This window comes from Mastacembelus armatus, chromosome 6 (assembly GCF_900324485.2).
Source record: "Mastacembelus armatus chromosome 6, fMasArm1.2, whole genome shotgun sequence".
NCBI lineage: Eukaryota > Metazoa > Chordata > Actinopteri > Synbranchiformes > Mastacembelidae > Mastacembelus > Mastacembelus armatus.
Window position 1 is genome coordinate 10,590,098 of NC_046638.1, and position 13,478 is coordinate 10,603,575.

General features: G+C 39.7%; 2 protein-coding genes across 6 annotated transcripts in view; one reads left to right on the forward strand and one right to left on the reverse strand.

Moving 5' to 3' along the window:
- scaper (S-phase cyclin A-associated protein in the ER) overlaps nt 1–10,021 on the reverse strand; it is a 52,885-nt gene extending 42,864 nt beyond the window's left edge. For 2 of the 3 annotated variants that reach the window (XM_026312511.1, XM_026312507.1), the window contains exons 1-8: nt 9,715–10,021; nt 6,182–6,299; nt 5,096–5,172; nt 4,205–4,405; nt 1,743–1,843; nt 1,185–1,301; nt 428–555; nt 5–291 (exon numbers count right to left, since the gene is read on the reverse strand). In XM_026312511.1, coding sequence (XP_026168296.1) covers nt 5–291; nt 428–555; nt 1,185–1,301; nt 1,743–1,843; nt 4,205–4,405; nt 5,096–5,172; nt 6,182–6,299; nt 9,715–9,882 — 1,197 coding nt within the window. In that variant the 5' untranslated portion in view covers nt 9,883–10,021. Of the gene's footprint in view, nt 1–4; nt 292–427; nt 556–1,184; nt 1,302–1,742; nt 1,844–4,204; nt 4,406–5,095; nt 5,173–6,181; nt 6,300–8,640; nt 9,122–9,714 lie in introns of those variants that run through there. The other variant, XM_026312510.1, reaches the window with a different exon arrangement.
- rcn2 (reticulocalbin 2) lies at nt 7,925–13,298 on the forward strand. Of its 3 annotated transcripts, none has more exons than XM_026312517.2 (8): nt 7,925–8,160; nt 11,403–11,543; nt 11,653–11,755; nt 11,857–12,050; nt 12,145–12,267; nt 12,382–12,475; nt 12,564–12,703; nt 12,822–13,298. In XM_026312517.2, the coding sequence occupies exons 2-8, from the start codon at nt 11,403–11,405 to the stop codon at nt 12,963–12,965; spliced, it is 939 nt and encodes a 312-aa protein (XP_026168302.1). In that variant the 5' UTR covers nt 7,925–8,160; the 3' UTR covers nt 12,966–13,298. The 3 variants fall into 3 exon arrangements, with proteins under 3 accessions (XP_026168302.1, XP_026168300.1, XP_026168301.1); XM_026312515.2 differs by lacking the exon at nt 7,925–8,160 and adding an exon at nt 10,888–10,974 and having other exon boundaries at nt 12,822–13,291; XM_026312516.2 differs by lacking the exon at nt 7,925–8,160 and adding an exon at nt 10,888–10,974 and having other exon boundaries at nt 12,145–12,258; nt 12,822–13,280.
- The last annotated feature ends 180 nt before the right edge of the window (nt 13,299–13,478 follow it).

Consider the following 13,478-nt stretch of genomic DNA (forward strand, 5'->3'; position numbering starts at 1 on the left):
GTACCTCCATCATGTGCCTGTTCTCTGGACATTCAACCTCCTCTTGAGGGTCGGGCTCCGTAGGGACTTGCTGCTCAATGTCTGTCTGGGTTGCGTCCTTGGCCGGGGGACACTGAAGGTGGAGTTGTTGCTCCGCGTGTGGTGGCAGATGTGATTGGTTACCCTTGACGACGTCCTGTTTTGGGGTGACATGAGCCAAGACAGGACTGACCTTGGCAACTATGGCAGCAGAGCGAGGCTTGGCAGTGCGTCCTCGCTGGACAGTCTCCCAGCCCTCAGCATCCTTTTTACCTGGAAAACATGAGATACTCCGATCATAGAGGGAAGGAAGACATTTTACTCCACTTGTATTTTACCCTTCGCTCTGTGTTAAAGAGACCGTACTTTCATTGAATACAATTTTGGTGGTGGGGGATTGATTTCTTACCTGGTTTATCTATTGGCAGTGTGGTTGGTTGACTGGGGTTAGGGAGGGAATGAGTGCACTTGACTCGGTCTGCCCAGCTGGGGCCTGTGTGGGAGAGCCGGGCTGCAGCCAGTGTTGGTGGAGGACCACTGAGTAAGATAGACACACATAATGCATACAACTGTGCACCTACACAGTAAAGGCTTTACCGTCAACATGCAGGATTTTCATGTTTATTAAATCCCATGTCTGAGTAGCTCCTACTGTCCTGCCTGTCTTAGACACTTCAGCAGTCAGAGGGCGGTGTCTATCTAACCCCCAGCACTCTCCACTCAGAGACGATATGGAACTGTATTTGGCCTTCGTCATGATCAATATCCATTTCCTGCAGCATCCGATTACAGAGCAGTGCACGTATTGAACCAATGCTTCAGCAGTCTTTAACTGACACTTTCATCTACACCTTCCACTGAAACTGTGGCCAACGAGTGAGAGACTCAACAAATTGCATTAAACAAATGCTTTACCATCAGCAATCAATGGCTGTATTGTTAGATAATGCAATCTGCATTTTCATATCCATTCAAAAACAAGCACAGACATTAGATGCATTGAATGCTTAATAACAGGATGCTTTATCATATAATATCATATAAATATAATCAAATTTTCAAGTATGAGTTGCCCTTTAAAACAAAATCAAACACTAAATGGGCACAGACATCACATAGAATTCTACATGGTTTTAACTAGAAACAATATCTGTGAGACAACTTACCCAAAGTTAAGGGTGCGACGTGCCCCTGGAGAAGGAACCATTCTATCAGCTGAAGGGCTAGGCATCACATGACGTCCTGGAGACATTTTACGCACCTCCCAGGCTAACGAGGTGGGCCTGAAAAAGTGGAAAGTGGAAAATATTACTAAAATTAATTACAATGGATAGCTGCCAAACACACAAGGATTGGCACAGACTTCAAATCAGTTAAATGGCTGATTCAATTGCAGCAATTCATGCAATAAATGGAGCATGTAAACGTTTCAGTTTGTTTATTGATTAACAGTATGCTTTACATGAACAAACTGGTACGTAGCACTGGGAATTTCATTTCTTAGTCAATTTACAGTTGCAGTGGTCACAGTGTTAAAGAGTAGCCAATAAAGTCATGGATCTATTTGAATTAAAGCCAACGCTATTGATCCATTCTGTTTGTGACTCAAAGCCAGGGACCAGACACTGGCACTTTCAGTTTCACCTCAGGGAGCAATTCAAAATGAGGAGTAAAAGAGAGTGAGAAACGAAGTAAGGCAGTGAGAAAGACTAACTCAAGATCACCTGTTCTGGGCATCTGTTTTCTCCAACTTCTCCTGAAGCTGGATCCAATCTATGAGAGCTTTGAAATCCCGTACATAGTTGTCCAACATCATCAACACCTCCTAGAGACAGCAGATAGAGACTGATTACACAGCAGTTTATAAAACACAAACACAAAGAACAAAATAATGCACAGAACAATGAAGAGGTGTGCTTGTAAAAACAAAAAAAAGCAAAAACAAATCAGAAGTAAATAAAAACATAAAAATCTGTTGCATGCAATTTGATTTTTTGGACACTAAAAAATATAAACAAAAAACAGTGAAGTGAGATTCATAAACCTGAAAGACACCCAAGAAATATGCTCTCAACAACCCCAAACCATTTAACAAAATAATGTAGACATGCTTTCATAAACTTTTGTCTTAATATTTTTATAACTATTGCATGATGATTACTATTTCAAACATGGGCACATCTGTAATGATAAATATTTCTGGAATCAGCTAGAAAAAACAAAAAGGTAAAAACTACAAGATTCTTAATTGGAAATGCTTATTGAGAACCCAAATCTGCCATTCAAGTCAGTGACTGACAGGGATGTTTGGAAGATGAGGAATGTTGCTGGAAAGCAGGAGCTGGCCTACACATGCACACTGAGTGCACAGACAAACACTTAATTGAAAATTTTAAAGAACAGAGAAGTCAACTTCCTAATAGCAAATGCCTACTATTTGCACTTGAACTGACTCAGTGTTGATTATCCAGAGGTGGTGAGCTGCACAGAGCTTTTCCCAAAGCTCTAATGAAACGGACACAAATGACTGATGGGGAGTGTGAAGGGAGTGGTAATTGAGAGTAAAGCTTCACAGTGCTTTTAGTTAATAGACAAGTCGAGCCAGTGAAAGATGTGGCCAGAAGCAGGTTTGCTGATTAGAGCTGGTTAACAGGCAAAGACCACTGCCATGGCCCGGTGTTCATTTGGCAATGAAAGCAAAGATGGAGAGAGGTTTGCTGCTCCTCTGACAGATAAACCACAGTGAAAGAAGGCACTATAAAGTGGCACAATTACCTAAATACGACCCTCACATAACATTTCATGAGGAATGCCAAAATGTTTAACCTTGCAGAAGCATTGCTATAAAGTAGGATGGGCAGTAAAGCCTCCAGTCCATACAGTGAAACAAGAATAAACAGGTACAAGCTAGGTCAGAGTTACTGACATCAAAAAGCAGTTTTCCAGTTTTTCTGTATTTATTTAAACTATTTAAAAGCAGAATAGTCTGTTTCATCTCACTTTAAACATGATATAAATGAATAACTTCAACACTTGGTGATGCGCCTAATAAATCAGGTGACAGGATAAAGGAAAGGTTGACAGAAATTAATTACACCTCTGGGGTGTAGGTTAAAGATATGTGGACATTATTAATAAGAATATATGAGTTACTGTGCTGGATGAAAAATTTGCCTCTGCATGGAAAAACACATTAAATGAGGCCAACACTAAAATTCTCATTCAAAATTACACAAAGCATTACAGTAACAAAACCTCAGCAGCAAAGACGGCATCACTTCCTGATGATGGTTATGTTTATGTTCATTATTCTTTAGGCGGAAAACTGTTTGTGTGAGAGCTCACAATGTAGATTGCCCACGGCTACACTGGGGGATTGTGGGTGGGGGCTATCAGAGCACTCTGCTTCCCCTCTAGATGACTCCATCATCTATCAGTGTCCATTAAGCCCAAGCTGGGTGGGTTGGGGAGTTATGAACAGCACCCAGCTCCATGGCCATTAGACAGCATTAGGGTTTAGAGAGATACAGTGGTATGAGGAAAAAAAAAAAATGTAGTAGCCAGATGTCTGACAAAAGACTAGCTGACAACATGCTGATCACACCACAGGGAGCTGCGCTGTGGCACTGACAGCAAGCCAACTACACCACAGGGAACTGGGCCATGGTACTGACCGCAGACCGTCACCAGAACCATGTTCAGCATAATGCAGCATGGCAGAAGAATCAATAAAACATAGGAACAGTAGTATCACGCCAGCATGCCTTGGAGCACATACTTGGTGCCACTCCATGGCTTCACCACAGTTCCACAAAAGAGAATGATGTCAATATGATGGCTGTTTACAAGTTGAGCAACAGTGAGCTAAAAATGCCAAGCAACATTCCAGCAACTGCCTGACAAGAAACACAATGTATATAGTCTGTCACCAATATAAAGACCAGTCAGCCAGGCCCAAGAGAGAGTTCTGTGATAATTCTCTCACCAGCAAGCCTTCAGAGAGACCCTCTGACATAAAGCAGAAATCGAGAGGAATGTGGACTGCAAGGGGGAATTTTTGCTTAGATCTCAATGTCTCCCTCTAGTGTTCACAAAGAATACTTTACTCTCCAAAAAAGGAACTCTGGCTATGTGAAGTCAGGCTTTAAACCTGCAATTTGCTTTTGTTTATTCAAAAAAGACTAACCTTGCATTCAACTACACTTTGATCAGATTCACAGGTGACGTAAATCTCATCTACAGCTCGACGCAGGTTGTCGAACAGAAATGCCCAGTAGCGTGCTCGCAGGTCCACCTTACGGGGCTGTCGGGTTTTGGTGGGGCTCTTCTCTCCGGGTGCCTTGTCCAACAAGGGACCAGCTGTGCCTTTACTTTCCACACCAGCATTCTGTGGAATCAAACGTTACAATAATAAGTTAATACAGTGTTATGTAAGTCTAAGTGCACATATATATGTAGCAACCACAGCATTGTTTCTAATGGCTGGAACAGGAGGTACAGCTATTATATGCCTTATATTAACAACCTCACATACCATTTAAAGAGATTTCATCTCCTTGTGTTAATGTCACACATTACCACGGGGCTTTCAAACAGAGGGCATTAGGAAACAATAAATATTAAAACATAAAATATCAATATGGGAAATAAAAACATTAGATTACCTTAAAGAGCATTTTACTAGCACAGTGAGCCACAAATTGTTGTTGGCAAGACATATTTACACTGTAAAATATCACACCATATCACATACTTTGTGTAACTTGTTGCATTGCTTGCAAATTTTGCATTATGCAAGACTAATGACATAAGATTGAAATTGATCAAAAATGCAACTCAAGATGATCAGATCGAGGGACCTTTCAGTGATTGTCAAATTAGGCTTACTGCATACTAGTATTGTTCTCCTTTTTTACACTTTTCTATGAGGACTTGCCTTTTCCAAGACCAATTTACACACAGATCCACTGCAGTAAGTTTGTTTTGGACTATTTACACCTCAAAGTATGAGGCAAAAGAAAAATAGGCGATAGCTTGGTGAATGGCGCCCTCTAGTGGAAATAGATGATACACTAACCTGTTTTTTATTCCTCTGCTGTCCGGAATTGTTCCTCTGTGCTCTGGAACTGCCACTGGAGTTGGCTTTGGACTTTGCTATGATGGCAAGAAAAGGCAGGCTTATAAACAGTCACCAGTGAAATAAACAATTAAAACTTCCAGTTAACATTCAACCTGCTCATATGATGGCCTTGGACTGTTAACTCACTCACAGTAGTGTTGCTTTGAGTAAGAGGTGATGAACTCAAATATCACTAATGACACGGATGACAGTAACGTTAACTGCACTGCTATAAGGTTGATTAATTACAGAAGATGCAAATAAACAGAAAGGTTATGGGTTTATGGGTTTTAAGAACCTAAGCTTTAACACAACATTTAGAAGCCCTTTCCACAAACTCAAGAGCAGAATAGAAGCCTGAAATAAATAATTGAACTGACCCATAAAGAAGAGGGGCAGTAAGAGCAAAAGTGAGAAATTGTGGCAGACAGCTGGGAGTTTCTGAGTAGGTTGGCCTAAAAAAATAAACTACAATCCTACCAGGGTACCTTTTCACAGAAATAAGATTTCAAAAAAAGATCACATCACAAGAATTTCAAGCCCATTATTTACATCAAGTTCATTAAACACCTTAAAGTACAGTACAATATAGTTCAGTCATCACTGCCACCAGAAATGTCCTATACTACATAATAGGAGATGATCGGGAAAGAATTTAGGTCATGTAAGAGATTCTCAGCACATTGTCATCATTTAGCAGTCTAGACAAGAGATGGAAGCTGGTCATTGTGTTGAGCATTGTCTGTGAGGAAGATCAAGGATTATAGTGACTGTCTTGCACCAAATAAAAAAAAAAAAAAAAAAACTTCTTCCACTTGCACAAGTATATGTTTACACTTGTAAACTAACCTTAGTAACCTTAGTTTACAACTAAGGTTGCAAACTAACCTTAGCAGCAACACCTGACTAAACAACAAAAATAGCAGTCACATTTGCTCTAGCCATGTTAAAATAAATCCTTATTATGTGTCAATAAAGTTAAATCTTCCACACAGTAGAATAACAAAACATTAGCATGCACATGTTTTATATACAGCTACCAACCTTCTTCCTCTTTGTTTTCTAGAGGTACACTCCAAGCTATGAGGTTTCGAGCAGCACGGCCCTCTTCAGCAACTATCTTCCGCACTTTGTCATGGCTGTTGGAGCGCTGAAAAGATGCCTGCAGGAGAGACGGATTCAACACATCAGTTTTGCACTTTAAGAGCCAAGGGAGGATGGTACAGCACAATACATTTTCACATATATTTCAATATGATGTCACAATATGACAATAAGATGAGGTTAGTATCGCATCAAGCAATTTTGAGAAACTAAATATAATGCAAGGCACATGTCCTGATGTACATAAAGCTGAGAAGCATTATCTCTACCAAGTTTATTTTATACACTATAAAGCTCAGAAAGGAGGCTACGTAAAAAGATAATCAGTCTTTAAACTTTGTGGTGAGGTTAAAAGATGCTTGTGGTGACATTCAAGTTTAACAACTATTGTCTCTGTAGCCAAAACCTGACAGAGTTTATTCCTCTGTGCCACAGAGCTAAATATTAAATATACATCAATAAGCCACAACACTGACCATGTTTTACATGTTCAATCATTATCCTGAACCTGGCCAGTGTAGTTTATTTTTAATCATTTTTACAGTTAAAATTCACTAGCACACTAACGCTCCCTAACAAATACACTGTTCACTGCTGACTGAGTTGTGTTAGCTAAAAACTACAGTTCCCATTACATAGCTGTTAAAGTTAGTAGACTTTAAGACTGTTAAATGTTTGTAGTAAAGGGATAACACACACACCTATGCACAGTAACTAAGACATTGCATTCCACAATGCTTCAATTCCACGAAAAGTAGCAAAAATTAATACCAAACTAGTGCAATATGCTGTGTCAATTTTTTGTCCCATCCCCAAGTGTGGTTGGGACCTGGGGTTAAGGCCACAATACTGCAAGTGTGGCCTATTTAAGTGGTCTACTAGCACACAGTGTGACAAGTAACAGCTGAAGGCAGAAGCTCTGAACCTGCTTTGGGCCCAGCATGCATCATGGTTGACCTACACATTGAATATGCATCAGTGAATCTGCCTGTAACCTCAGATGAACCAGATACTGTGAGCCAAAGTAAATGCTGCAAGAAGTCATTCATCTTTAGCTATGGAACATTAAGATGGCCCTATGATGAAACATGGGATCAGCATCTCTGCATACCCATTGGGCAGAGAAACATTTTGCCACAAAATGGTTTGGTCACACAGCTCAGACAGTAATGTATAAAACTAAATGACACCAAAAAAATACATGATGTAGTCCATAGGGTTCCACCTGCATTTATAAACTTAGAAGACTAAATATTTTGACTTCTGGCTATCTGGTTACAAAATACAGAGGTGTATCTTTCAGGATCTTCTATTCACTGTTCTCTCTCTCCTAGATGATATGTTCCACTTCTGTACTGCTCATAAATAATTTGAATGCTGACAAATATTCATTTCAAATTTGCTATTTCGATTGGACAACTATAAGATGTGGATTCTGACTTAAAATAAATTGCTACCTAAAACCAATATAAAAAAATCAAAATCCAGGTCTCCTCCTAATAGCGAATGACTCATGGAACACACTGTTCTCTCTTTTTCCTGGCTGTCTCTCACTAGCTCTGTCATAAGAAAACTAGAGCAAAATTACAACACACACCTCTAGGACCATGGCTGTGATAATTACATCCATGTTTATATAAAATTGACATATACCAACCTTTTCAGACTGTCCCTCAAGGCTAATAGAGCACAGTGGGCATGGCTAATTATGTATTACACATGCAGAAACAGCATGCGTATATTGGTCTGATACCATTTAATGTCCCTAAGGGAGATATCCAGCTGACCTACTTTTGGTGAGCAAAATTCTTTACATGTCAAGTGGCCTGGGCTTTAATCTGCCAAGTAGAGGAAGACTACAAAGCGATAAAAGAACATCTGACAACACAGGGCACGCGAGATGAGCAATACCCAGTGAGGTAAGTGAGCATCAATGCACCATCTCCATTCTACGTACTGTAAATATTTACTCTGTGTTTCCTGGGTTTGTCAGCCATTGGATGATAGATGAGTCTTGTGATAATACCTTACATACTCATAACTGATAGCTAACTGTGTGCAGCAGCCTGAGGCAAAAAATGGCTTAAAGCAACATTCTCTTAATCCAACATTCTCTTAATCCACTTAATCAGCTGCAAACAAGCTGTCTCTTGGGCTGCACTGTAGAAAAATACACTTCACTATGGAGCATAACTTATGCCTATATTCTCCACCCAAGCAATACTGCCTATTATGCCAGAGAGTGTTTATCTTCTACGCTGTGCTGAGTGAGGTGCAAGTGTAAGGTTTCCCTTTGGCACGGTATGCAGACAGCACACAGCAAGGCAGTGGGTGACAACTAGCTCACTATGAGACACAAAAATATATATATATATATCAAAAGCTTAGCAGATACATACAGAATAGAAGTAGAGTCTGTAAGCTGGTTCCTCGTCCTTATCCACCACTGACATACTTTTGCAGCCCACTTCAGGCAACCTGTTCTGCCTCACCAGCACTGCCACTTGTGCAAGGTGACATCGTAATCTGACAGCAGTACCAAAATAGACTCCCACTGTGTAGTCCACACTGCTACAACTTCCCCAGTTGTGTCAACGCTTTTCCCAATGGCGTTTGACAAAGACAAGTGTTCAGTAGCCCATGAGTCCTGTCTTTCACTTTGACTGTTTTGTCTGTAATCTAGCTGGAGCTCTCTGTGTCCTGCTGAGTTAGCAACCACTTCTTAGGCCTGCTCCTGTTTGTCTGCCAGCCACTCTCTTCTGCTCTCCGCCGCATGCAGCTGCCTATATTTACAGCTTCTCTCCCTGCTCTGCATCAGAGCCCCCCTCTCTCCCTGTTTCTCATCTCTCACTCTCCTCCTGCCACAACACTGCGCAGTCATGTGCACACAGCAGGCCTGCTGCTCTGCCCCCTTACTCCGTGTTGCCAGAGATGAGAGTATAGCTGCGGGCTCACCCTGGTTGTATATTAGCCACACAAAGTGATGCTCTGAATCTGATTGGACTCAGCATTCAATGCATCATGAGCTGCTGGGGGAGAAAAACAAATAAGGCCACATGGTTTGTCTGCCCACGAATAGTAAACACTTACAAAGCAATTATTTTAGTTGTAAAATATATATATATATATATATACATATACTGAAAATAAAAATATGAAAATAATATGAAAAATCCTGTGCTTCATTAGCACATTCTGGTTCATACAACATTTTATCAACATTTTTGACTGCTTTGTAAAGATGCATAAGTTGGTGTGTTTAATTGCGTCCTGGTGAGGTGAGAAGGCCATCAGTGCTGACAGTATAACACCCACTGAAGGTAAGGTGACCCATAATCCTTTTCTTCTTTTAAAATCCGTTCTTAACGATCCCGTCAATAAGTTAGCTCAACCTAGCTAGCTGTGCATCGGAATTTTAATGACGTGCTATTGTGTTTCAGCTAATAGCAACGAGCTAATATCCCATGTCTTACCTTCAAAGCAGTTATGGATGTATTCTTGCTTTTGCCTCCTCCGTGAGAGGAGCCTGAGCTGTTGCTACCAGACCTCTCCCTCGCGTCCCCACCTTGGCTAACTCTCGGGCCGAGACGGTGCTGCCCAGCGCCGCGTCGTCGTCCATCGTGCCGGTTGTCTTTGGACATCGACCCTCAGTGTGTTCAGTACTCAGTCGGTGAGAAGCAAAAGTCTACGGACAAAGTTGGGCTGTTGTCAGAGCTGATGGAAAAAAAACATGTCAGATAAAATACATTACAGCGTAGTCAACCTAACAAGCAGGACGACAGTTGCGTTTACATTTTCTAACTGGCGGTGAGATTATCCAATAAAATCACCGTAACAAGGAAACAACGTAGTCACGAGCCAATCACCTTCAGGGTAATTTAGGTCAAAGGGTGGAACAGATTTTTTTTAGGGCGGGACTTTAAACTTTCTACCATGGCAACCACCAAGATCGAGCGGGAGGTTTGGTTGATTTCTCAGTGCTCGTCAAGTTTTCCGGAAATAGCCGGAACAAGATCAAAACAGGCGACACCTTTTGAAAATATAATAAAATAAAATAAACATCTCGGAGCAATCGTTTGTTCTTTGAGACCATGATAATGGCAAGGGAGAAATATATACACCACCATGAAGAAAGTAGAACTCCTGACAGTTGTATTTATAGATTTCACTAATTTAGACTTTGCAGTATATCAAATACACCACTTGCCAAATGGGTAGAACAGTTTTTGTAACAGTCTGACCTGTATATATGTATATATATATTTATATATGTTAAATAAAAACTATTCATGACATTATTTTTAAAGTAATCTCACTTTACAACATGTTTTCAGAAGTGTAATTCACCAAAGTTATTCAGATAAACATGCTTCTTAAAAATATTTATGGTCCAGCACAATAAAGAAAAACACATTTATCTACATCTTATAGATTTCTGCTGTGAAACTCAGCGTCACCCATATGTCATGGATGTCATATGTACAAGTTGCAAACACAAGACAAATCACATTATACAGTGCATAAATTTTATTTCGTTGTATGAAAACTTCAATGTACACAGTTTGTTTTATTTTCATTTATTATTTTGACAGCCCTGAAAGACAGGTTTACAGCATATGCCAGAATGAAACGCTCGTTTATTTTGAAAATTGTAGCAGGAAGTACATGTTACGGCTTGGGTGAATAATAGTGGCGTTAATCTTTGTATGTCTCAGTACGGAAAACTTGTCATGGTAACAAAACCTTGTATTTACATTGTTAATCGCATTTCTCGCGTTTTCTTTATTACTGGCAGGTTTGCGTTGTCTTTAGCTGTATTTATTATGCCTAACGCTGTTGGTTAGCCCTCGATTCTGTCTCTGTCTTATTCTCGCTGTCAGTGGGTTAACGTTATATTCAGTACAAACAGGAATTCACTACATCTGCACCAGAACTAGGACTTTTTGTCCCTCTCTTTCTTATTCTCAGACCGGCTAGTTTTTTTTTATGCAGAACTATGGTGGTTCACATTTAAAGTGCAGTTTCCTTTGACTTCCACCAGCTGGCATTAATGTCGCACATATGTATTTTTTGCACCAAAGATCTGCCTTGCTCATTTGACTTTTCACTTATCATATTATCACTTTTTAATTTAATTTTTTTAATGTTAATTCCACAACAGATGGCATCTTCTGCATTACTGTTATTGCTGTTACTTCAGTTTGAACTTGGACAAAGCTTCCATAAACATCTTCATGAAGATCATTATATTGAGCAGCAGCACAACCCTGAACATGACATCAATGTCCTGCTAGGGGATGAGGTTATTTATTCATTTATTTATTTATTGCTTAATTTCTTACACTCTTCAGTCCGATTTCTGCTCTTTTCATCACCTGCTCACTCTTCATTCTACTTAATTTATGCTCAAGGACACCGAGGAGATAAAGAAACTTAGCCCTGCAGAACAGAGGAAAAAAATGATGGAAATTGTAAAGAAGATTGATACAAATGCTGACAGTCTGCTAAGTGCAGGTCAGGTGAATTTATGGATCTTTCTATATTTGAGATAAACAGAGGCGATTAAGTCATAGTTCATACCCAGCCGGGTTTTTTTTGGGGGTTTTTTTCCACAGAGGAAATTACGTTATGGATTCAATATGTCTACAGAAAATATGCTTTGGATGATGCAGAGGAGCGGTTCCCCGAGTATGACACTGACAAAGACGGTGTTGTAACATGGGAGGAGTACAACATGGTTGCTCATAACCAGCTCAGTTTTGATGACAGCCCTGTTCTGGAGGATCCAGAGCAAGAGTCACTTAGACATGTATGTATACTTTTATTGTCCTGTCAGTAATCACATTATGCCACAGACGAAATTATGTGTGTATTACATAAACATAGGCTTATATTCCCATTAGCTCCACTTGAAGGAGAGGAGGCGCTTTGACTTTGCTGATGTGGATGGCACACCGGGCCTTAATGTTACAGAGTTTCTAGCCTTCATGCACCCATCTGAAGTGGATCACATGGCTGTAAGACAGGTTACCTACTGCGTCTGCTAGACTGGATATAAGAATGCATGCATTCTTCCACCCATTATAAGACTGACATTTTTATTTCATGTTGCAGTTTAATTATTTACATTTTTCTAAAAGGATTTTGCCATTGAAGATGTGTTGAGTGAATATGACACAGATAAAGATGGATTCATCAGTCTAAGTGAATTTATTGGAGATGTTCGTGGTGATGGTAAGACTACATACATGATATTAAAACATAAAATTATATGTTAGTAATTAGTTTAATAAGCTCTGTGTTTACTTTTGAATACTATCAGGGGATTCTCCTTCACAATGGGAAATTGAAGAAACAGTGCGTTTTAAAGAGCTCTATGATCAAGATAAGGATGGCAAGTTGAACCGAGAGGAGCAGCTTCGCTGGGTTGCACCTAATAGCTACGGTTCAGCAAGAGAAGAGGTAAACTTAGATTATATTAAATTAAGGCTCGATAGGGTTTATTTCCTTTCTTTCCATGATGCTATGGTCACATGCTCACAGATTTCTTTTCCTTGTTTTGCTCTTTTGTCATCAACAGGCTCTTCACCTTATCAAGGAAATGGACCATGATGGAGATGGACATATCTCAGAGGCTGAAGTTTTGAAAAATCAAGAAATATTCATGAACAGTGAAGTGACAGACTATGGAAGACAGCTGCACATGTCACATGATGAATTATAACTATATATTCTTGTTTAGTATATACCTTTCTCATTTGTTTCTGTGATGTAATGTACTTTATTTCCTGTTATACATTAACACTAGTCCTGCGATTCACACCTAGCCCCTGAGAGAAATGACGTTATTCTGTCTCTGATCGATATGCAGTAGTAAGTGGCATGGACACAACCACAGGAAACATGTCTTGCAACACATGAGAAATCCATCACCCGGAGAAGTTGCACTTTCTAAAGAGGGCTGTTGAACTAGAATGCATAATTTTGTTAGATGCGTCACTTGTTTATCCACCAGTAAAATATGTAAACAATGAGGTTAAGCTGGTAATGTGTTTTTTTTAAAGACATTTGATAAAAACTATACAAAATACATAGTCCTGCAGTTGTTGTCATTTGATTATAAAAGAGATTTGTTGAGTTACAGTTGTGAATAATTATTACTTGTCTTTTTACACATGCAGAAAGTAAACTGACATGAATATCAGTTCATTTGTGGCAACTGCTGACATGTTGAAAC